This window comes from Taudactylus pleione, unplaced genomic scaffold (genome assembly GCF_031769625.1).
Source record: "Taudactylus pleione unplaced genomic scaffold, aTauple2 ptg001123l, whole genome shotgun sequence".
In the NCBI taxonomy this organism is placed as follows: domain Eukaryota; kingdom Metazoa; phylum Chordata; class Amphibia; order Anura; family Myobatrachidae; genus Taudactylus; species Taudactylus pleione.
Window position 1 is genome coordinate 2,712,248 of NW_028285524.1, and position 26,269 is coordinate 2,738,516.

A 26,269-nucleotide genomic window follows, 5' to 3' on the forward strand; every position below is an offset into this window, starting at 1 on the left:
CAAGTGAAATTGAATACAGAGGACATTCTAGTGACATCTATAGAATACAGAGAGCATCTATAGAATACGGAGAGCATTTTAGTAACATTTATAAAAATACAGAAAGCATTCTAGTAACATTTAGAATAAAGTGAGATATATACAGTACATTAGAGAGATTTCTAATAACATCTATATAATACAGAGCACATTCTGGTAACATCCATAGAATACAGAGAGCATTCTAGTGACATCTAAAGAATACAGAGAACATTCTAGTGACATATGTAGAGTGCAGAGAGCATTTTAATGACATGTAGAATACAGAGAGCATTCTAGTGTCATCTATCGAATACGGAGAGCATTCTAGTGACATGTAGAATGCAGAGAGCATTCTAGTGACATATGTAGAATACAGACAGCATTCTAGTAACATCTATAGAATACAGACCACATTCTAGTAACATCTGTAGAATCGAGAGCAAAATAATGACCTAGTGACATCTATAGACTGCAGAGAGCATTCTAGTGACATGTGAAATACAGAGAGCATTCTAGTAATATCGATAGAATACAGACCACATTCTAGTAACATCTGTAGAATACAGAGAGCAATCTAACGACCTTCTGATTAAACACAAATGCCCAGAAACCCCTTTCCCCTGAATCAGCATGTCAGTGCTGTACAGTATTTTAGAAGAAAAAATTAAAATATAATAATGGGATTATCCTAAAGAGATAGAAGGTTGGTCTATGAAATTATGTTTTGACAGTTTCCGCCAGGCACTGTTTCAGGAGATCCCGCAAACCCACAAAGCTAGATGAAGACTGATATTCCAGTGGAAGCTGCAAGGACCACGGAGTCAGCATGTACCTTCAATTGTGTATGGAAGACAATTAGGCCATGTGCACATAAAATGTAGCAGTATATTTCCTTATTTTTGTGATTCATGACTTAAGCTGCGTACGCACTAGACAATTTTTCGAATGAGGCCGATTCCTATGCTTCGGAACGATAAATCGTTCAAATAGTCAAGTGTGTACGCACTATGCACGCTCCCGCGGCGGCTTCCCTCGCATCTTCAGATTGTTCCTACATGCAGCTCAATCTGACATTCTCGTTAATGATTCCCAGCAAAGTGTGCAGTGTGTGTAGGCACTACTGAACAACCAGGCAATATGTTTAACATTATATAGTTAACAATGAAATGACCGAACGACGCACGATATATCGTTTGGTAAATTACATAGTATGTATGAACTAGATCATTTGTCCGGGAGTTCAAAGGAAATCTAGATGACCATCGTGTCGTTTACAAGTCGTCTAGTGTGTAGTTAGCTTAAGCCTTACCAACTTTTATTTTATGAAACAGTTAACAGGTAGAACATTAAGGCCCTGATTCAGAGCCGGACGCTCTGACCAGATCGCTCGCTCTGAATCATGGCCAACCTCCATTAATATGGAGCGTCCTCCTGGACGCTCGTATAGCTGTGGGTCACCACCCACAGCATATACGAGCGTGCAGAATGATGGTCGCGATGGTCTTGACCATCGCGACCATCGGAACTGCGAGTAAAAGCCTGCGGTTGGGTTTTTCAACCGCAAGGCCAGGAGTGATTTTGGCTCTATCAGAGCCAAAATCACTCCCACTGATATCACTAGTGATGTCAGTGGGGCCGGCTTCAGACGGTAGGCGTTCCCTTGGGAACGCCTCCGTCTGGCAGGCACGCCCCTGGCACGCCCACCAAAGGGGGCGTGCTGTCAGTCACCATCGACAGCACGCCCCCTTTGATGAGACACTCCGAGCGAAGGAAAGTCCCTCCGTCGTACGCATGCGCAGTGGGGACCATCAACCCACTTGCGAGCGGACAGCCGCTCGCGAGTGGGTCTGAATGACCCCCTAAGGCCGATATTACTGAGCGATTGCACAATTATGACATCGTAATCGTGCAATCGCTCAGTAATCGTGCACAAATCGTACACCTTTATGTCGGAAATGACCAGCGATGCGTGCTCCCGCTGGTCATTTCTGACATCAATCATCGGATGAGGGAGGGTGCCTACACTGAACGATTGCGCGTTCAGTGTAGGCACAGCACAGACTGTGAAACGACTGCATGATTACAATGTCGTGATCGTGCAGTCGTTTTTGGGTCTGCTAGTGGATGTGCTTCTTTAGACCCTGCATATTATTTTGTACTGCAGGCAATTTATACTGTGCACTCAACTAATTAACCCCCGCGTTTCACTGTGTTTATTAGCTCTGAACAGAAAATGTAATTAACGTAATTACTATAAAACACCCCTTTAATTTACAGTAATTAAAAAACAATGGAAGAGAGCGTTATTGGCGGAAAAAAAAAACAAGATAGGAAAAGAAACAGAATTGAAGGGGCTTGTTTACAGATTGAAAAGAGTCGAAAAAAATACTCATTATGAAAGGGGTTAAAGGTCATATTCCCTGGACCCAGGGTGAACAGAACTAATATACTGTATGACTCATTTTAAGGATGCATACTTAGTATCAGCAATACAGTACATTGTGCTTACAGCAGAGAACAATTTAATTGAAAGCAATGGGATTATTTATTATAATTACCTAAGCTACCTTCTAGCATAGAACCTTTAATAAACATTGTCCATTAAGGGTAATACGCGATCAGATTTTCTTTCATGTAATGCATAAAAAACAAAAACGTATTCTAATGACAGGTGCTGGAGTATGGGAAAGCATTGAATATTGTTTCAGAATTCAAGTTCATTCAATGTAGCAACGTCTGTGCGTTATCAGTATCTACTTTACATAAGGTAAATTAAAATAACATTTTAAAGGATTCATTGTTCCTTATGATTTTAGTTCTGGACATAGGCCCTGATTCAGAGCCGGACGTTCTGACAGAGTGCTCGCTCTGAATCAGGGCCGTCCCTCCTACCACCCACAGCTATAGCGAGCGGCCAAAATGATGGTCGCGATGATCAAGACCATCGCGACCATCGGGCTTGCGACGAGACCCTTGTGGTAGGGTCTCGCTGCCGCAAGCCCTGGAGTGCTTTTGGCTTTATCAGAGCCAAAAGCACTCCCACTGACATCACTAGTGATGTCAGTGGGGCCGGCCCCAGACGGTAGGCGTACCCATGGGAATGCCTCCGTCTGGGTAGCCACGCCCCCAGCATGTCCACCAAAGGGGGCGTGCTGTCAATCACCATCGACCGGACGCCCCTATTGGGTGCGAGACCCATAACGACGGCTTGGCCGTCGTTATTCGGGTCTCGTGCATGCGCACGACGGAGCCACCTCCGTCGTGCGCATGCGCACTTGGGCAACATCGACCAACTTGCGAGCGCTCGCAAGCGGGTCTGAATCAGGCCCATAGGCCCTGATTCAGAGCGAGCGGTCTGTCAGAGCGTCCGGCTCTGAATCAGGGCCATATACTCTTGGGGACGTATAAAACAGCTTGCGGGATGTAGACTCAGGCAAAATTCTGGCAAGTCCGCCAATATTTTTAACGTGGCAATCATTTCAAAAGCACAACCAACCTGCTTTTGAATTTTAAATGATTGCTTCTTTAAAAATATGAGCAGGCTAGCTGGAATCTCACCATAGACTGCATCTCACAGGCTTTTATATAAGCCCCCTGTTTTCTGTAAACACATTATGGGACTGATCCAGACTTGAGCGCCAGGTTGCATTGTGCATTTTGAATGAATTGCACTGCAAGTGCTTAGAAAAGAGCATACGCAAATGTGGGTATAAATAGTTGCACGTAATTTTGGCGCAGCACCCTTACAACCGAATAGGCGGAACTTGGATGCAACTGCCTTTTCACATAGGTAAAGTTCAGTGGGGGCAGATAATCAATCATCTCATGTAATAAAATGTACAGTCAATAAACAGCTACATTTAAAATATGATTATCCTAATCAACCATGTGACCTTGCTAAAATGAATTATAAATCCAGTTGCTTGCTGTGTATTTCATTCCAGATGTGTGTTTTATACCTGTCTATGTTTTCATTAAAAGTTCATAAACATGGATGTAGTAAAGAGAAAAGCAAAAAAAACCCTTTGACCTCGTCTGTAACAGCGCCACATAAATCCCCAAAACTTTCCTGCAGTATAATGTAGCGTGTACTTAATGAGCGTTAGCACAGAACACCGAGGCAGCTCCAAAACTGATGCAAAGCAAAGTGACCACTATAAAGGTATACAGAGGAGTAGCGTGGAACCATGGCGTCCGGAGAAAGTGCATGTCTTAGCCCCCTCCCTGTACTCAACTGTGCCAGTGGGGTATTGCCAGCCTGCGGGGGAATACTGAAATGAAGAGAAAAACAGCAAACAGTGGCAGTATGTATGTATAGCAACTAGGATCTGACTTTTATCTCATGTGAATCATTATTAGTCATAGAGGAGATTGTATTATATATTCATCATTAACTTAAATGGACAGAATACATGTGCTAGAGTGAGATTCCACAGGGTGCACAGCTTATTACTGCAATTACTGCCCCGAGCAGCTGTCACTGGAGTGGGGACACCTATGGGAAGCTCCCTTCTCAGCTATGCTCCTACTTAGCAAATATACATTGCACCCAGTGCTCGAAGTGTGCCGGTATGCAACGGTATAACATACCGGCATTTAGTTCAAGCTGAGGGCGGAGGTGTGGCTTAAGCGCTATGCGGGTAGAGCTGTCGCACGCTCCAGAGCCCTGCTGTACCACCCACCACAGTCAATGTTGAAATGCGGAACCCTACTTTGCCACCAACCCCCACGCCCCTGGAAATGCTGACGCTCCAGAGCCCCTTTGGAATACCCTCCCCCCCGGCAATGCTGACTTGCGGAGCCCTGCTGTACCGCCTGCCCCATCAATGCTTATGCTCCGGAGCCCTGCTGTGCTGCCCGCCCCAGCAAAGCTGACTTAGTTTTGGAGCCCTGCTGTGCCGCCTGCCTGCCTATTGACTGGAGAAAGGGACTGGGAGCATGCACAGCAGCAAGTGTTTTGGTGAAGACATTCGACATGGTTTTTTTATATTTAAGGTAAACAGAATACTGCTTCATTGTACTGATCTGACTGAATCAAATACTGAAGGTGCCCATAAACACTGTGATTTTGACTCCCAATTAGGTCATATTAGACATAGTGTGTGTGAGGGGAAGCAGGCTGTGGTCAAATGATGGGTGATATCTCACTGTGGGGCCCATTTATTAATGATTGCATTTTGTACTGCGATTAGGGCATCCAGTACCGCCCATGATCGCATTGCAAAATGCGATCATACCGGCCGGATGTATGATCCGGCACATGCAGGGAGAAGAGCTCCGAAAGGAGCCCGTCCTTGCGATGTGGCCGGAGTGCATGCAGGGCTGCTGCGCATGCGCAGTCCCGCGGACTGCACATGAGTGGTTCCCATTGCCGGCGGAGGGATCTGGGAGATCCCTCTGCCGGCTGAAATGCGGTAAGTCCCCATAGGCTACATCGGCTAATGCTATCTTCAGATGGCTTTGCATTCCCGATATTGATACATTTGGCAGCATCGCATCCCCCATAGAAACCTATGGGGGAGGCGGCTGCCGGCGGCAATGGAGGGATCTCTGATAGCTGCTGCCGTCCCTCCTTCATACATCCGGGGGATACTTAGAATTTGAGGTAAACCCCCGAAAACAGGTGTTTTCGGGAAATTTACCTCAAATTAACTTTGATAAATGGGCCCCTGTGGACACAATCACCATCTTATCATCATGAAATATGATCTGGGAGTAACTGATTCCCTTCCCTCTTGCAAACCAAGATTTGCACTGGTAGTATAGAGCAACAGAGTCTATGGCAGGGATGGAGAACCTCCTGCCCGGGGGCCTTATAAGGCCCTCGGTCTCATTTGGTCTGGCCCTCAGAGCTTTTTTCTACTAGCCTCATTTGGCTAGCAGGGTGCCTAGAATGGCACACTGCAGCCAGAATCTATGCAGCAGTGCCACCTGGAGCATCCTTAGGATGCTTCAGACGGGCACACCGCTGCCCTTACAGCTCCCCGGAGCATCCTCAGGATGCTCCGAGCATTGCTGTGATCACCGGCGATTGTGGCCCCGCCCCCATGTCACAAGGAGGGGGTTTTGCCTAAACCAGGCCCACAAATAATGTTAGATATATCAAAATGGCCCTTGGCAGAAAAAAGGTTCCCCACCCTGGTCTAAGGGATGCTTTGTGTCAAATAATTGAATATGATCGCTTGCAATTAATATCTGACGATCTAATCGTCTATGGTCTGACGATGTGTTACCACGACGCTACTTTGCATCGGCGCAATCCAATGCGCACAAATGCGATTCCACAACACACACATACTGATGCACATAACGCACACACATATACAGTCAGGTCCATAAATATTGGGACTGACAGAATTTTCATATTTTGGCCTCTATTTACCACCACAATGGCTTTGAAATGAAACAAACAAGATGTGATTTAACTGCAGACTTTCAGATTTAATATGAGGGTAATTGCATCCAAATCAGGTGAATGGTGTAGGAATTACAACGGTTTCTATATGTGTCTCCCACTTTTTTAAGGGGCCAAAAGTAATGGGACAAACTAAACAATCCTAAATCTAACTCACTTTTTAATACTTTGTTGCAAATCCTTTGCAGGCAATTACAGCCTGAAGTCTGGAATGCATAGACATTACAAGACGCTGGGTTTCATCCCTGGTGATGCTCTACCAGGCCTCTACTGCAAATGTCTTCAGTTCCTGCTTGTTCTTGGGGCATTTTCCCTTCAGTTTTGTCTTCATCAAGTGAAATGCATGCTCAATCGGATTCAGGTCAGGGGATTGACTTGGCCATTGCATAACATTCCACTTTTTAGCCTTAAAAAACTCTTTGATTGCTTTTGCAGTATGTGTCGGGTCATTGTCCATCTGCACTGTGAAGCGCCGTCCAATGAGTTCTGAAGCATTTGACTGAATATGAGCACATAATATTGCCCGAAACACTTCAGAATTCATTCTGCTGCTTTTGTCAGCAGTCACATCATCAATAAATACAAGGGATCCAGTTCCATTGGCAGCTATACATGCCCACGCCATGCCACTACCACCAAAATGTTTCAATGATGAGGTGGTATGTTTTGGATCATGAGCAGTTCCTTTCCTTCTCCATACTCTTCTCTTCCCATCACTCTGGTACAAGTTGATCTTTGTCTCATCTGTCCATAGGATGTTGTTCCAGAACTGTAATGGCTTTTTTAGATGTTGTTTGGCAAACTCTAATCTGGTCTTCCTGTTTTTGTGGCTCACCAATGGTTTGCATCTTGTGGTGAACCCTCTATATTCACTCTTGTGAAGTCTTCTCTTGATTGTTGACTTTGACACATATACATCTACCTCCTGGAGAGTGTTCTTGATTTGGCCAACTGTTGTGAAGGGGTTTTTCTTCACCAGGGAAATAATTCTTTTGTCATCCACCACAGTTGTTTTCCGTGGTCTTCCGGGTCTTTTGGTGTTTCTGAGCTCTCTGATGCGTTCTTTCTTTTTAAGAATGTTCCAAACAGTTGATTTGGCCACACCAAGGACCTTATTCAGAGGCGGCCGTATGGTCTACGACCGCACGGCCGCCTCAATGTTTTGTCATTGCGCATGTGCATGCGGGAGACGGCTCCCTCGTGTGCATGCGTGAGACCCGCTACGACCGACAGCGCCGGTCGTAGCGGGTCTCTTTCCAAAGGGGGCGAGCTGTCGATGTTGATTGACAGCTCGCCCCGTTTGGAAGGCGGGCCGGGGGGGTGGCAGCCCAAACGGAGGCGTTCCCATGGGAACGCCTACCGTTTGGGGGAGGCCCCACTGACATCACTAGTGATGTCAGTGGAGAGCTTCCGGCTCTGAAAGAGCCAGAAGCTCTCCAGGGCTTACGACAAGTGAAACCCTACCCTAGGGTCTCGTCGTAAGCCCCGATGGTCGCGATGGTCTATGACCATCGCGACCATCACCCTAGCAGTCGTTAGAGCTGTGGGTGTTAACCCACAACCTAACGACCGCAACAGAGGCAGGCGGTCAGGATGCAAGTGGCCGCCCAGTTTCTGAGCGACCGCTTGCATCCTCCGACCGCCTCTGAATGAGGCCCCAAATGTTTTTGCTATCTCTCTGATGGGTTTGTTTTGATTTTTCAGCCTAATGATGGCTTGCTTCACTGATAGTGACAGCTCTTTGGATCTCATATTGAGAGTTGACAGCAACTGATTCAAAATGCAAATGTCACACCTAGAATCAACTCCAGACCTTTTACCTGCTTAATTGATAGTGAAATAACGAGGGAATAGCCCACACCTGTCCATGAAATAGCTTTTGAGTTGATAGTCCCATTACTTTTGGCCCCTTAAAAAGTGGGAGGCACATATTGAAACTGTTGTAATTCCTACACATCTTGTTTGTTTCATTTCAAAACCATTGTGGTGGTGAATAGAGGCCAAAATCTGAAAATTCTGTCAATGTCCCAATATTTATGGACCTGACTGTACATATATGCATACACATAGACGCTCGTATGTGTATCCACATACATACACATAGACGCTCATATGCGTATTCACATACATACCTACGCACATTTGCTATTTCAATATACAGACGCACATATGCGAACGCATACATATAAAAGGGTTCCTACACATTATAATTAATAACTTACCATAGATCTAAGGTTCAGAATACAGTGGACATTTCATGTTTGGTATCATACTAAATCCCTGTTTATTTGCAGACATCTATTTCTATCGGCAAAGGATTCGCATCTTGCGTTTGCTAGTTATGGATTATAGGGAGTTATTGGTTAGAATGCTATTACTTGTACGCAGTGTCTGTAGCCAGTTTTAACTAGTTCTTCGGCAGGGAAGCTACACAAAGAAGCTGTTGGAAAACTGAGCCATTCCTCTGATGACACCGTATGAACTGACCAATGACCAGATTGACCATATGCAAGAACCAATGAAAACATGCCAACATGTAACCTATACCGTATATATGCTGTGTGCTGGTCTCAGTGTTCAGTCATTGTCCATTTTGGGTGACCGCAGGATTCAGGATTGAAGGACTGCATACAGGGACCAGTAGCGCATGCGTATGTATTGGCTTGTACTATTTTTAATTGCTTTTTATTATAATTGTTAAATCTTTCCCTGATTACATAAATAACTTTTTGTGCTTTGGAACCACAAGATTGGACTGGAAAGCAATTCTTTCTTAAGAGACTCGCACCGCTAAATAGCGACTAGTGACTATTAGGAATCTATGGCCCTGATTCAGACCCACTCGCAAGTGGGCATACGTACGTTCGGCGTACGTAAAAAAATATTTAAATTCAAGCACTCGCTCGTATTTTCGTACGCAGCTAAAAATCCGCCCCAAACTCAGGCGACCCCTCCTCTAACTAACGAGCGTGCCAAATAGCGAGCGTACATCCCCGAAATGGCTTGAAGGGAACGCACGCACAAGTACAAACCGGAAGTGGGACTGTCAGATTCCGATGACCTGCTCGTTTTTTCTGCCTACCTCCCTCAATCGTATCATGTCAATCAATGTATCAATTAGCTTAATTGTTCGTTTTTTTTCAACACAATGCAATAAACTTTAATCTTGTCCGTGTTTGTATTTGCTCGCAGAATACGTACGGCTGAAACCTTCGCTTTTATTGTTCAAAAGACATGTTAGCCCTAATTAAACAATTGTTCTATTTGTTTGTCTCCCCACAATTTTTCTGTGGTTCATTTCTTTATTTAAATTTGCTTACGCATGTCACTGCATCAAGCCTATCATAACTCTCAAGAGATTTGTGGCCCTGTCGAACACATGACTCATACACTAACCAATAGAATTTGTCCTGTTAATTTCCCAAATACATTAGCCAATCAAATTATTTTGGGGTGCTTTATTAAAAATATTTTGCCAAAAAAACACCATTGCCATCATGAGATCCGCCGCATTCACCAGGCGCGAACTGCTGGTGCTGACGGAGGTGATGGACAGGCGGATCACCAGTCAGCCTCCACCCATCTCCAATAGGCGAAAGCGTTCCGCATATGCGGAGGTACGTCGACGCCTGCGCTCCTTCAGCTCACGCCGACATATTGGCCAGCTGGAGCGCAGGTGGTCGGACCTGCACCAGCGGACGCCCTGCTTGCTGGCATGCTTTCGCATGCAGATTGCGGAAAGTAAGTGTTCTGGACTGTGGTTTTCAAGTTTATCTTGTGGGCCCTAACTGCGTGTGCATGTTTTCATGTCTGTCCTATTGAGTCATTGTAGTCATATCTGCATGTGCATGTTTTCATGTCTGTCCTATTGAGTCATTGTAGTCATATCTGCATGTGCATGTTTTCATGTCTGTCCTATTGAGTCATTGTAGTCATATCTGCATGTGCATGTTTTCATGTCTGTCCTATTGAGTCATTGTAGTCATATCTGCATGTGCATGTTTTCATGTCTGTCCTATTGAGTCATTGTTTTCATGTCTGTCCTATTTAGTCATTTTGTTTTTTTTGTTTTTTTTTGGATTCCTGTTGAAACTAACCACAATTTTTTTTGCATTTTTTAGGGGCACAGCAAACACTACGGCGGCATCGCCAGACAAGACGCCGGTCCCGGCCCCTCTCTCCAACCCCCAATTCGTCAATTACCCCCTCCTCCCCAGACCCTGTGGCCGAAATTTCAGGCCTACTTCCCCTCCAGCCCAATTCCCCCTCTCCTCCATCCGTCCCTCCTCCAAATACCCCCTCCCAGGATTCCTCAAACACCTTGCCCCTTGGTTTGGGGAATGTAGCCACCTCCGAGGTGGTCCAGGGAGTGGCTTCTGGATCTGGCGTTTTGGAGAACGGTATGTTTTGAAATTTTATTTTGGACACCACAAACTGTTTGTATGTAATCATGTGTCGTCCCCATTTTTTTTGGCTTTCTGTCGCCTTAGGGTATTTTTGGGGGTTGTCTTTACCTGTTCCTGCTGATGTCACCATACACATATCACACCTGTGTGCCTTTTTTTAGGGCCCCTGTATTTTTGGCCTACGACATTTTGGGGTTCTGGGTTTTATCCGTGTAATGTTTTTTTGGCCCACAAGCTTTTAAGTTTTGGTTTGCTTGTTTTGTGTTTTTTTAGAATGTTGCTTCATTATCGATTTATTAATCCCCAAACTTTTGTCACCCACAGAGGAACAGAGGCGTCGGGAACAAATAATTAATTGTGTGGGCCGTATGCGGGAGCAGGTCACCGGGCTTATGCAGGGCCTTGACCATCTGTTGGTCCTCCTTAGGAATTAGTTTTTATTTTATTTTCTAATTGTTTCATAATAAATCAGTTTTAAATCAAGCTCTGTCTCATGCGTTTGGAGTAAATCCAAGATTCTTTACACTGACATAAGTAGACTCTTCAAGCAAGGATTGCCACAGAATCTCACTACAGATTGTGTGTTGTATTTTGAATGCAAACAGGCACAAGAAACACCTCCCAGTACCAATGTCATTTTCCTTTTTTGTGGTGGTCAACATGATAGTTTACACCATTTTTCAGGTTCCTATTTGGTGGGCAAACTGCTTAGGACAATCTTACGAAGGCAACTGATTGTACAGGATTCCTTGTTGTGTTGGTTAGTACCCCGAAAACATATTACATTTTAGCTCCACTTGCTTCATTACTGGGTTAGCCCTTAGGTAAAATTAACGTTTGGGAGTTTGTTTACACTTGCTTCTAACGTGCCCAAAAAGGAAACAAATTACACTCTCCAAATATTTATTCACAACAGAAATCAAAATACAAAGTGGTCACTCACAAACAAAACACACAGTGATAATCAGAAATACACCACATACCAAAAACACGAAACAAACACACAACAAATCAAGAACTGGTTGACGAAGGTCCATGCCCACATGATTTCAAAAATATGGCGTTGCAATATTGGTGTCAGAATATATTCCCGAAGTTTCCACATAAAGGTTTTTGAAGGGTAGCAGGAAGTAGTCATCGTGGGAGTGCCAAAGATTATGCAAACAAACAGAAGATGGTGCAAAAATTAATATAAAAAAAGATGAACGCTAAAAAACCGTAACACATTGGGTATACACACTGTTGTTTGGTCAATAATTACCTAAAATATCGGGCCACCACATCATCGCGTATGGCCCCCCCACATACTGACCTCCGACCAACCTCGGGGGGGCCATCCTCAGGTAAGGCATCCTCTGGCTGCATTGGAACACCACTCCTTATGGCGATGTTGTGAAAGATCCCACACAGGACCACAATTTTCGAAACCATATCCGGCAAATACATGAGCTCTCCACCAGAGCGGTGGAGGCATCTGAATCGGCCTTTTAAAAGGCCGATACAGCACTCCACCACTTGCCTGGTGGCTGTAAGTGCGGTATTAAACTCACTTTGTGGATCTGGTGTGGGAGCCAAATAAGGAGTGAGCAGCCAGGGCATGCAAGGGTATCCACTGTCTCCTGTGAAAAAGAATAGACAACATCAGGATCACTGTGTATCAAGCTTAACATTGTTATGTACTAAAGGTCTACACTTACCCAGAAGCCACGCATCACCAGCTTGTAGGTTGGTTAATTTGTGCCATATCCCTGATTGCCGGATGACGAAGGAGTCATGTGCACTTCCTGGTAATTTTGCATTCAGGGACAGGATCTGGAGGGAGGCATCACATACCACCATTACCTTCAGGGAGTGATAGTGTTTTCGGTTGCGAAATATTGCCTCCAGCCGTGCTGGAGGGTGAAGTGGTATGTGAGTACCATCCACAACCCCTATGATGTGTGGGAAGCCAGCTATTTGGGAAAAATTGGCCTTGGCCACACTAAGGGCACCCATATCCAAAGGCATTTTAATAAAATGATGGAGGTGCTTGAAAAGTGCCTCCATCACTGCCCTCAGGATCCTGGAAAAGGAGGATTGTGAGATGCCCGCCACTATTCCCACCGTTGTTTGAAACGATCCTGAGGCACAGAAATGTAACACCGCCATAAATTGCGTAAGTGGTGGTATTGCTGTTGGACTGTCAATTTGCCGCTCAAGATCACTCTCTATTAATGAGAGAGTGTCTATGATGATTTTGGGAGGAAGACGGTAGCGTCTTAAAACCTCATCATCAGGCATTCCAAAAAGGGTGACACATGTTCGAAATATCTGGGGCCTTGCACGCCTACGATGCCTACGCCTGGGACGAGATTGAGGTTGGTCGGCTTCCGGGAGCATGGCCAGAACAATCCGCCCAAGATCAACCTGAAATGGCAAGATTGGAATGTAAGGCTTTGGACCCACCCCAAAAGAAAATTAAGAACAACTTAGCTTGATGATACCATCCATTGCTGCTTACATGCCGGGGTATTGTCATGATACGTCCAAACTGAAATTAATCCAAAAAATAATGTGAAAAATTTTAGTGTGTGTATTTATGTTTCTAAATTTTGTGATAGACAAAACTTAAAATATGCGAAACACACATTTGGCCAAAGAGCAAAACGACATTGCACACAGTACATCAAAATGGGTTGAAATGTAAGCCAAAAAAGCCAATGGGCAACCACCAACAATTTAACAGGATTAATAAGCATTTAAAAATGCGCTAATTAGTTCGCAAATACAAGTTAATAAACAAACTGAGAAAAATGCGCTAATTAGTTCGCAAATACAAGTCACAATAATAAGTAGTAAAAATGCGCTAATTAGTTCGCAAATACAAGTCACAATAGTAAGTAGTAAAAATGCGCTAATTAGTTCGCAAACACAAGTCACAATAGTAAGTAGTAAAAATGCACTAATTAGTTCGCAAATACAAGTCACAATAGTAAGTAGTAAAAATGCGCTAATTAGTTCACAAATACAAGTCACAATAGTAAGTAGTAAAAATGCGCTAATTAGTTCGCAAATACAAGTCACAATAGTAAGTAGTAAAAATGCGCTAATTAGTTCGCAAATACAAGATAAAAAATGGACTTACCTTGAGCAAATATATAAGATTCCAAACAAAAGGTCTTTGGGTCCGAAATTAAAAAAAAGCTAAAAGATATGAAATTATGGATCCAAAAATTAAAAACAAGAAGAAACACAATGAGACACCAATTGAACCAAAGTTAGACTTCACAAAACTTACCAAATCAAGAAACGAGGCCAAAAAAAAATATACCAAAAAAGAGAACGGAAAATAAAAACGCAAATCTAGCAAACAAAATAAACTCCAAACGCCAACTCCTTTATCCGCAAACAAGAAACTCCAACCAAAGTAACCTCCAACAATCCAAAAACGCCACCTCGACTCGAGACACACCAAGCCATAAATAGTGTTTCGTTTCCCGCACAAATTAAGGAGGGATCATAGGAACGCACAATCAATGATGCGGCCGCAAAATAAGGACGCATGTATAAATACGTCACCAAAACACATTTAAATTCGGGTGTATTTCTTGTTTGGACCTCAGACATGGCTACAGACCAGGGAAACAATGGCCAAGAGTCAGGCGGTAAGTCTTTCATGCATTTTGTATCAATGATTAATTTGAAACATAAGATTGGGCAAGTTGTGAATTTGAGAAATCTGAATATTTACACAAATAGGTGAGGAGGCTGACATGGAAGAGGCTGCTGGGCCCAGTATTCTGGCCAAAGCTGCCAAAAAAAAAAGGCAGCCACATTTCACAAGAAAGGAGATGGAGGTTTTGATTCAGAAGTGTGTGGACATCCTGCCACAGGCAGACAGGAATATGAGTATAAGCCAGAAGTGGAGAATGTGGGAAGAGGTAGCCGTTGCTGTCAATAGGGTGGGTGATTATGTCCGTCTAGCCGGGATGTCAAACGGCGGTAAGTAAACACTTGCCCCCCCTAAAAACAAACACCATTTTAAACAAAAGGATGATGGCTTCCATTTTTTCCCACAGATGGGCCGACTTCAAATATCGCCTAAAACAAAAACTCACGGACAGGGCTAGGCATGCAAGGGGGACAGGTGGGGGTCCCACCCCTGTGTCATTGGAGTTGACGGATTTAGAAGAGCTGGCACAGGGGTGTGTGCAGCCTGTGGAGGTGTTTGGCGTGTCCAACATGGATACGGTCATGCCAGACTTTGCGGCTCCTCATGTTGTCCCAGGTAAATCTTTTGATGTCACCAACTCTGAAATGTTAGTGGGCCAATATGTAGATTCTAATGTGAGTCTTTTCTCATTTTTCCTAACAGAGACACAGGCGGATGAGTCTGCTCCAGAGGGGAGCCTTGGCCGCCGAATTTCTGCTGGCTCTGCAGGGGAGGAACCAGTACATCCGGCTGAGGACCCTGCAGAAGCCAGTCCAGGGCAATCCCCCTCGCAGGCAGTGGCCCTCCTCACAGAACTCAATTTCAAATCGGATTCCCATACGGAGATTCTGCAGAGGATGGACGCCAGTCTGCTACGGGTGGCTGAGGCCCTGGAGCAAAATGCTGCGGCCAACGTGACCATTGGTCAGGCCCTGGCGGAAAATGCCAGGGCCAACATCCGCATCGCCAATGCCCTGGAGCAGCTCGTTCGCCAGCACATGGTGGAGCCGACCTCCCTTCCTGCCGGAACATCAGGATCCTCCACCTCTGGCACAACATCAGCCAATCTTCCAAATGTGCCTAGCCCTGTGCCTAGTCCAGAGGCCACAACATCTGCCTCTGGACAGGCCAGCCCGATGACATCCCGGACCCGGTCTGGCGCCCTCCCTCCCCCATCCAAACGGGTGAAAAAACGGTGACAGCAATGGCGACTTTTCCCACACTCCTTCTGTGCTTGGCTCATATTCCTTTCTGGTCAAAACTTCCCTCTCCTTTCTTATGAAATGTTTTTAATTTTTTGTTGTACGTTTATGTCTACAGTTATGTTGGGCCAATTTGTTTGATTTTGGAAATGATCTTTGCCAAAAAAAGATGTCCCCAAATTTTTTATTATTTTAGTTTTGGTTTGACCAATAAATTTACGCCAAAAATCTGACATTGTATTGTGACATTATTGTACAAATGGGTTACATTTAATCCTGGCCCAAAAGGCAAAAACTTGCAAAAAAAAACAAAACAATTTTTTTAAAAAAAGGGCTCTTTAAGGAACGTTTAAAAAATCACATAACGAGGCAAATTCAACAGGCAAAAATAAAATGGTGAGAAAATTAAAACATGATGACATTATTGTTACAATAGGCCCTAACCACCAAATTGAGGCCAAAATAAACCCCCACAAATGTACGCAAATTGATTGTGTCATCCTGACATTAGCAGCTATGATTTCCACCTGCGTACGCTTTTGTGCTATCCCCAAAAACTGATTTGAAAACACATACCAAGCCAGTTTTCAATCCAACACTAATTGCTTTTCTGACCACCAGCGATTAATCGCAACAACATCGTGGAGTCCCGGGACGGAGGAGAAGGCCATCGCCAATGTGGTCGAGTAATCCAGACCCTAAGCTGTGCGAGCATTTTGAAGGGAAAGAGGATCATCCAGTGACGTATGAGTTGGTCCGAACACATTTTACACTCGCATCTGCTAATGTATGTACGCCCCAAAAACGCCTCGCCACGCCTGCGTTTTTCCATCTCCACCCCCGTCAACACCCAAAAACGCCCTGTTCTGTCAATCACATTTGACATGTCACTTCCTGTACGCTATTTGACGAACGAGACCAAAAAAACTCGCAATCTGCCGTACGCACATGCGCAGTGTTACACCGACGCATGCGCGGTTAGTCAACATCGGAACGCAACGAGCGTACTGCTGTTTGCGAGTGGCTCTGAATGAGGGCCTATATTTGCTATTCACCAGGTACCAATGTAAAGACGCAGCCCTCAGATCTGCCCCTTTCTGTGACAAGCTGGTAGCGGAGGAAGTCATAGTACTGTATCAGCAAACAGAAGAGTAGTCTGACAAGCTATGGTCTGATACGCTATAAAGCACAGCGGGGTACCAAAACAGAAAATGATAGAGCAGTCTGACAAATGTTTAAAAGGCGGCTCCAGATCAGCTGATGTTTAGCCTATTACCATTGCTGTGTTTAAGAACTGTGCTGGTGGAGTGAGAGGATCATGTATTTATAAGCAACACCTGCCTAAATTGTGCTGAAGGAGAGATGTTAAAGAGTGTACAAAACCGCCACAATTATGCCAGAGGAGGTTGGCGTGGAGAATGCCAATATGTTGGATGTTATGCAACCATCAAAAGCTCTAAGCTAGAGGAGTAAGACGTTGTTTTTTTTTTCATATAAAATGGTCTGGCTCCCAACCTTTGTTCAGCAGCTGCACTGCACTACATGTAACATCCGTGATCATCCGCTGCAAATTTATCAGCTAGGCTGGGCACATGTGTATTCGGAAGCCAACTGGTCAGGTCTGCTCCACCCATGACCTAACTGGGCTAAAGAGGAAAGGCCTATTGCACTGTACCCTGTTGTTTACTCAGAGCACCAGAGGGCTCAGGGCTGCTGCAGTATTTACCCAACTGCTGCTTCGGTCATAAAACATCTTCAAAGTCTATTGTTGAAGTTTTCTGTGTTTTTCTTTCACATTAGGGAAAAAAAATCTGTGAGCCCTAAGATATATTGTCCATGAAACAAATACAATTTTCTTCTTTGATAAATACATCACAGTTCACGTACAGTCACTTTTATCAAATTATGCAGCCCAGAGACAATGGGGTCTATTAATCAACGTTTTCCATAAAAAGAAAAAAAAATCACAGCAGATAGCAGATTGAGTTTAATAATCGTTTATCAATGGGATTATTTTCGAATAAATGCAGAGCTATGGTAGGCTCATGCACTGCTGGTATCATCCGTACTCTTGCAGCCAGAAGACTCTGATCAATGGTTCCTTGACAAATGACCGCCAGTTAAGTGTCTTACTATAGCTTTGTTTATAACATTACGGCTGGAGTTCTGCAGTGCAGAGGCTTTGATAAATGAGTGTTTCTTTAGTAATTCAGTTACTCCAGATATCCTTACTTGTTAATTTTTCATTATTCCCACAGATAGTATCTATGTAGAAACAGTTATTTTTGTTTGTTTTGTTTCTTTCTGTACTTATTTAATATGAGAAAATGCAGTATATACAGTATCTGGGCAAAATTTACTAAGCGGTGGTTTGACGGCGGTTTCTGGGCCTGATTCAGACCCGCTCGCGAGCGCTGAGCGTTCGCAAGCAGGTCGATGGTGCCCAAGTGCGCATGCGCACGACGGAGGCAGCTCCGTCGTGCGCATGCGTGAGACCCGAATAACGACGGCCAAGCCGTCGTTAAGGGTCTCGCACCAAAGGGGGCGTGCTGTCGATGGTGAGTGACAGCACGCCCCCTTTGGTGGGCGTGCCGGGGGTGTGGCTGCCCAGACGGAGGCATTCCCATGGGAACGCCTACTGTCTGGGTCCGGCCCCACTGACATCACTAGTGATGTCAGTGGGAGTGCTTTTGGCTCTGATAGAGCCAAAAGCACTCCTGGGCTAGCGGCAGCGAGACCCTACCGCAGGGTCTCGTCACAAGCCCGATGGTCGCGATGGTCATGACCATCGCGACCATCATCATGGCCGCTCGCTATAGCAGTGGGTGGTCACCCACAGCTATGCGAGAGGCCAGGAGGCCGCTCCAAAATGAAGGAGGGACGGCCCTGATTCAGAGCGAGCGCTCTGTCAGAGCGTCCGGCTCTGAATCAGGGCCTCTATTCTATTCTAAACCCCGGTGGTTTGGTGGGGGTTTCTATTCTATTCTAAACCCCGGGGATTTGGTGTCGGTTTTGCAGTTTTTTCTAAATGACAGCCGTGTTCTATTCTGTTCTAAAATGTGTTTTGACTGTGGTTTGGCGGCGGTTTTGCTTTCTGCAGATTTACTAAGGCCAAAACCGCTGCAAAACTTCAAAACACATTTTAGAATAGAATAGAACAGGGCTGTCATTTAGAAACCACTGCAAAACTGCCAGCAAACCCCCGGGGTTTAGAATAGAATAGAAACCGCCACCAAACCGCCAGGGTTTAGAATAGAAACCGCTGTCAAACTGCCGCTTAGTAAATTTTGGCATCTGTATCTACTGATGTTTACATGTGCAGGGCCGGAACTATTATAGGGGTACAGTATGTGAGCGGTGCCGTTACACAGAGCTCTGTTGACGGCACCGTCGCTGCCCCATAATCCTTGCTTCTGGCTAGGAGGGTGCCTGGAAGGGATGCAGTCAGGAAGCCGACGGTCGCAATGCCGACTGCCGGCTTCCTGACTGTCTAATCCTGGTAAGGTACAAATGACAGGCATCGAAATCCCGACGCCTAACATTAGACTTAACACCGGGAGCCCGACACCCGGCTTACCGATCGAAGGTGAGTCGGGCGCGGACTGCCGCGGGGGAAGAGAGGGTTAGGTTAGGGGCTCCCGGGGGGGACTTAGGGTTAGGCACCCCCCAGGAGGGTAGGGTTACGCTAGGGAAAGGGGAGTTAGGCACCCCCAGGGGGAGGTTAGGGTTAGGCTGCGGGGAAGGGGGATTAGGTTTAGGCACATAGAGGGGGGTTAAGGTTAGGCACTTGGGGGGAGGTTAGGGTTAGGCAACCCTAAAGGAGGGTTAGGGGGTAAAATAAGGTTAGTTAATACCTTTTGTAGCTTCGGGATTTTCACCCCTGCCGGGCTTCCGCTGTTGGGATTTGAACCAATACTGATCCCGCCTGGAATGGCATGGTTTGGACGCTCCAGTCATGCAGCCTGTACTGCTGCCTGCAGTGCTGTATTTCTCGGGGTTAGCGGCGCTTCCTCTACAGGACATCATGCGTTGGGGGTTGTGGCCTGCATGGGGCCCTGTTACACCACTGCACATGTATTTTCATTTGGAAACAAGTACCCTACATACATTAGGGAATCGGTATGAAATACCGCTGGCCCCATGGCCGGTGGTTCGATTCCCGGCAGTGACAGCCCGACAAATGCAGAGATCCCGGCAGCGGAAGCCCGACAGCGCTGGAAATCCCGATCGTGGATAGGTAAGTACTAACTAACCTAACCCCCTAACCCTCCTTAGGGGTGCCTAACCCTAACCTCCCCCCAAGTGCCTAATCCCCCCTGTAAGTGCCTAACCCTAACCCCCCTTCTCCGCTGCCTAAACCTAAGTCCCCCTGGGGGGTGCCTAACCCTACGTCCCCCCCGGGGGTGCCTAACCCTAATCCCCCCTGTAAGTGCCCAACCCCCCTTCTCCGCTGCCTGAACCTAAGTCCCCCCGGGGGGGTGCCTAACCCTACGTCCCCCCCGGGGGTGCCTAACCCTCCCTCCCCCTAGCCTAACCCTCCCGGGGGGGTGCCTAACCCTAAGTCCCCCCGGGTGCCCTAAACCTAACCTCCCCCCCGCGCGCCTGTCCACTCGCGGCGCCCGGCATCAATTTGATCGGGATACCAGGCGCCTGTCTCCCGGTGTCGGGGAAATGTCAGGCGTCTACATCTAGACGCCCGGCATTTCATCCCTCGCCGGGATGTGACAGTCGGGAAGCCGGCTGCCGGTATTAATGCAGCAGGCTTCCCGATTGTATACCTACATTAGACACCTCATTAGGTTCCTCAACTCTATGTTACCAATGTGGTGGAGAAAAGGGGCAATAGACCTGCACCACAGTTTTGAGGATACCATGCGATGATAAATGACAGTACAATAAATATATGTCCTTGTTCTATACATACTACACAAAATATTAAGTAAACATTTTTAATTGTAGGTTTTAGTTATGCATACAGTATAGCCATTTGTGCAAAGTATGATTTAAGCTTTTCCACCCCTTGGGAGACTATAAAACTCAGACTTCATTAACTTCAATTTGCTCACCACAGGCTAATTAAACACTGATGGAACATAAGAAAAAAAGAATAACTGAAGTAATGCAATGTTTTTTTTTTTTGTTCCCATATTATTCACATTATTATTAGCCTGAGTATTGTTTAACTCATACTTACCGACTTTTCGCTCCCTCCTTCCATGAAGTCACGGGTCTCCCCTGCTGCCAGGTTTTATCGTGGAACCCCATGCGGGGTGGGGGGAGGTCGGGTAGATCTCCAGGGGCCGGGAGGCTTGCTTGCCTTTCCAGGGGGGCGGGCGCGGCACCCGATTTTCGGGAGGCTCCCGGCCGAATCGGGAGGGTAAGTATGTGTCTATTTGTGTAATAGAAATGTGTTCACTTTTATCCTAAACCAGCTTTTGTACATCACTTCTTTTTGGTCTCCCATTGCCCCAATTAATTTTGCTAACACTCCATTCCTGTTCATCAGGGACTGGCTGATACAGTTTAGCCTAGGGGCAAGCACAAAGCTCGTTTAAAGCCATCGTTTAAAGGTTATTTCATTTTTTTTTCACATTTACTTAAAAATAAAGGTACCACTGTAACTCAACGCACCGCGCATTGGGAAAAAAAATGCAAATCTTCATGCAATAAAAAAAATAACCAAATAAAAGAAATCAACCTGCGCACGATAACAGAAAAGGTATTGTCATGGTACAATTTCCATTTTGTCAAATAGCTAACTGGAACTTACCGCTGACGGGTTATCACCACTGGTAACTTTTTGATTTATAGGGCAAAACAAAATAAAACTATCACAAGCGGAATCTCCCATTTTTCCTATTAATTAGGCAATTCGACCTTTGTGAAGTCCGACCGTTAATGTATGATGCATGTGTTAGTGCTATTTTACATTTTGTTATTCCTATTAATTTGCACATACGATTAAAAAACTGAGAAAAAAAAGAAAAGCTAAAAATATCACAAAAAGAAGCAAAAAAGACAAAATACTCATGCATCCAGGCTCAGCACTTAACAACTGGTCAGGAGAGCTTCCATATTTTCTGTTCCACGTAGAACATGCACCATGGGCCAATTTGCTACACAGGTGTAAAAAGTGTTTTCACATTGCAGGCACTTTCTATTCAGCTGAACAGCCCCCTTCTATGTCTTTCGGTTTGTAAAGATGAAGGAAAATTGTTTGCATTCATGAAATATAAAGCATGAAATATAAACAACTTTAGTTCTGTACAAGTGGAGAAAAGTTTTCTTATAGTATTTTCATGGTAAATTACAGGCTGCTGGTGAACTGCACAAAAACGGTTATATTTGGCTATTTTGTTTAAAGTGTTCAATGGTTCCTATCATGAAACTGGTGCATTATTATCATTAATATTTTGGATAGTGTTTTTTTAAATAGAAATAATTACCTTTCTTAATTGCGCTGTAGGTCATAACAATTTTCCAGGAAGTGTGAAAAAAATGTTTAGATCTCATTAACCTTGCAAAATGAGCTTATGTAAGATTGCACATACAGTACATTCCTCACATTTCCCTGATCAACTGATTTTCATTATGTCAGAGGCTTTCCTGTTCAATGTGAACTCAATTCAAGAAGATTCAATTCAAGGAAAAAGTGTCACTGTTCTGGTTCTCAAAATCCATAGGTAATACTAATAACTAAAACTACGACAATGTGCAAGGTCTGAGTTTTGTTATTTATTTAGATTTCATTCTGTAAATCACAATGTTGACTTCTCGTATATGGACAGAAGGGATATTTGCAGTGAGACCACCAATTTAGAAGGATGATTATTACGTTTCCAAGTAATTGAGCATGAATAGGAGAGGACGTAGTTAGCTTTAATCTCAGGCCACTGGTATTCTTCTTTCAGTATCCGGTCAGCTAGTTGACATTCAGAAGGTTGACGTTCAGAATGCCGACACCACAATTTTGACAGGTTAGGAATGTCAGTAGTCAGAATGTCGACATGGACATTAGGTTGACAACCAATACGTTGACATACAGTTGAGTCGACATTGTTAAAATGTCGACTCTTTTAGAATGTCAGCATTTAATATGTCACAGCAGAATGTTGGCATAGGGTTTTTGTTGATCTATAGGGTTAGGGTTCAGTTTAGAGTAAGGTTTACTGTTAGTCTTAGGTTTATATGGTTACTGTGAGGGTTAGGGTTATGGTCAGGTTAAAATAAGCAAAAAATTTTGATATTCTGAACACGGCAACATTTTCACCATGTCAAATTACTTGTATATCGACGTATTGGTTGTAGACATATTGAAAAACCGTCAACAGTCATTACCTGTTGACATTCTGGTGTTGACATCCAGAATGGCGACCATCTGAATGTTAACTAGAATCTGAACCATTATCAAGCTCTTTCCCTAGTTCAACTCCAACCCTCAAGTACTCCCAACAGGTCATGTTTTGAGGCTCTCTGTTTGTGGAATTGGTCATTGTCATCCTAACTGTGTCCATAAGCTGTAAATTCAACAAAGTAAAAATGTACAAATACAGTGTGAATGGCATTCTGCAAACTGTAGACGACAAAAAAGTGGAATTCAAAGATTGTAAAGCTGGAACTCCGCACAAACGGCCTGTTCTGGGCACAAAGATTGTTTAGCGTGCAATGTTGCTTATCTGTACTATACACAACTAGTAGATCTGGATCTGGAATATACTGAGTCCGGTCTGGTTTGTTTTCTCACATCCCTAGTGTTCATTCCAGCACCTTGCACCTGTCAGAACCCGTGCAGTTCCTCTTTCCTGCCTGGGGTGTCGCTCTCTGCTATGGTGCTTCTAGCACACTGATTCAGACCCGCTCGCGAGCGCTTAGCGCTCGCAAGCGGGCCAATGGCAGGGCAGTGCGCATGCGCGGCGTGCGCACTGCGCGTGTGCGAGCCCTGGAGCGAGCGAGAAATTACTCACTCCAACGCTCGCATCCAAAAGGGGCAACTGTCGATGTTGATCGACAGCTCGTCCCATTTGGTAGGCAGGTTAGGGGGTGTGGCTGGCCAAACGGAGGCGTTCCCTAAGGAACGCCTGCCGTTTGTGTGCGGCCCTACTGACATCATGAGTGATGTCAGTAGTGAGCTTCCGGCTCTATTACAGCCGGAAGCTCAGTGGGGCTTGCGGCAGGTGAGACCCTACCACAAGGGTCTCGTCGCAAGCCCGATGGTCGCGACCATCACCTGGCCGCTCGCAAAAACTGTGTGAGGCTGGCTCCCCAAAAAAAAAAAGCCGCCCTGATTCAGAGCGAGCGCTCTGAAAGAGTGTCCGGCTCTGAATCAGGGCCTCTGGTCTGTAGCTCAGCAGTTTGTTGAATAAGCGGAGTGTGCTAGAAGCACCAGAGCAGAGAGCGACACACCAGCTAGGAAAGTCTTTTTTATTTAAATTCAGTTATGTGTCATTAGTCACGGATAAGAGCTGTACACAATGATAGTTACACATTCCCATGTTGTTGTCAGTGGACATCTGACAATGCAAAACGCTGACTTGCAAAAGTAGGATTTCAGCATTTGCTATTCTGGATATAAAATAGGTTTAAAAAGGTGCATTAATCACTTCACACGATCTAAACACATATACTGTATACAAAAACAGATATTGGCCTATACACATATATTCGATGCACATGTAACAGGGCCATTAGGCAGCATGAAAACTGGATATAGACCCATTAAGCTTCACTGAAACTCTGGGATGCTTACTAAGGGCCTGATTCAGAGACGGACGCAGATCACACAGCGACTACGTCTGTGCGATCATAGGCTAACACCACCTGCTTTTGTGATCTGCTGCAGCATCCGAAGATGCAGCATCATATCACCTGCGTGACTATTGGTCACCTGAGTAACCCTCAGGATGGCCGGCAATTTCGCGCCCGCGTTTTCTGTAATGCTTCCTGGCACCACCCCCAAACACCAGCAGCTTGTCAATCAATTTGTTATTGTTAGGGGCACTGTGATTGACATGGCAGCCCCGGATATACACATGTGCAGTGCGGCTTCTGCGCAGGCTCAGATCTAAAGACATTGGAGATGTATGTAAACATGGGGTTTGCGTACATACTGTATCTGAATCAGGCCCTAAGTTGAAAACCAAATGCTCACTTTGGGTCTGATTCTGAGTCGCACCTAAAGTGGCTGTAGTTACGAAAGTGGCTGTAGAATCCAGATTTAGGGGTCTATGTACTAAGCCTTGGAGAGAGGTAAAGAGGAGAGAGATAAAGTACCAACCAAGCCGCTCCTAACTGTCATTTTTCAAAAACAGCCTGTAAAGTGACAGGAGCTGAGTGGTTGGTACTTTATCTCTCTTCACTATATCACTCTTCAAGGCTTAGTACATCTCCCCCTTATGCTACTGCAAGATTCCATTGAAATGATGGCTGTACAAGCAGAGACCAGCTCCGCCCATTGATGTTACGTCGGCTGCGGCAACCGTCATCATAAGTATCAGAACTTGCAGTAGCCCCATGCTAGGTGCAAGAGATCCATCAAAAACAGGCTTCACCTTCCCCGCACGCATGAATCAGAAGCGCACGCTGCTTTTGAAACACGCCCATGACACACCCGCAAGTCAGGGTGGTTATGTGCCATCGCATTGTCACCACCCAGCTCCCGTCCCCAAAAAGTCCTATTCCACGGAAATACAGAAAGTTTCGTCCGACTCAGAAGAACATACACAAAAATGCTAAAATTTGCGAATGTGCTGTGTGCAAAAACTCGCCATTTCCGTACTAAGAGACCCCACCGACCCAGAGTCAGACCCTTTGTGCAGAAATCTGTTACTGAGTTATTTGTCATTATGAATCTTTTCTTTGTTAATGGTAGTTTCTTACCTTCAGAACAATCCTGCCCACTGTACCCCTCCTCGCACTCACAGACACCATCCTGGCACAGCCCTCGCCCACTGCAGGCATTCACACACCACATACGCCCGCAGTCCTCTCCGGCATAACCATCTTGGCATACGCAGGTCCCATTGGCACAACGTCCTTTTCCCAAGCAGTCACCTGGACAGCGGAGTTCTGTGCAGCCGATACCGGTATATGGATCTTGGCAGACGCATTGCCCGTCTTGACATTGCCCGTGGGGGCTGCACTCTTCTGGGCACAACAGATCAGTGCACCACTCGCCTGCGTAATCTGGTTCACACACACAGATGCCATCTATGCAGGTACCTCGCCCGGAGCAGCCCAGGGGACACAAAGGTTCCGAACAATTTTCTCCTCCCCAGCCCTGACTGCACACGCATGAGTCCATACTAAAGTTTCCATGTCCACTGCAGGGAGGTGCAAATTCTGTGAGACCTGTGGACAGGAGAAAAGATTAATGCTCTTTATATTGAATTTCAACTCAATAAACTTATAGAAAAAACATTGGTCCTTTATTGCTTTAACATTTGACTGTGTAATTCTACCATATATATTTAGCCAGTTAGATCTATGACACCCCATTCTTCCCATAAGAACATCAGTCATCACTCTGTGCTGTCGT

The 26,269-nt window shown here is 45.2% G+C and overlaps 1 protein-coding gene across 2 annotated transcripts in view; it reads right to left on the minus strand.

The window, feature by feature from the left end:
- Positions 1 to 26,269, minus strand: part of TNR (tenascin R) — a 459,197-nt gene that overhangs the window by 171,227 nt on the left and 261,701 nt on the right. The window contains exon 3 of one of the 2 annotated variants that reach the window (XM_088461904.1): positions 25,786 to 26,082. In XM_088461904.1, coding sequence (XP_088318030.1) covers positions 25,786 to 26,082 — 297 coding nt within the window. Of the gene's footprint in view, positions 1 to 25,611; positions 26,083 to 26,269 lie in introns of both variants that reach the window. The other variant, XM_088461903.1, reaches the window with a different exon arrangement.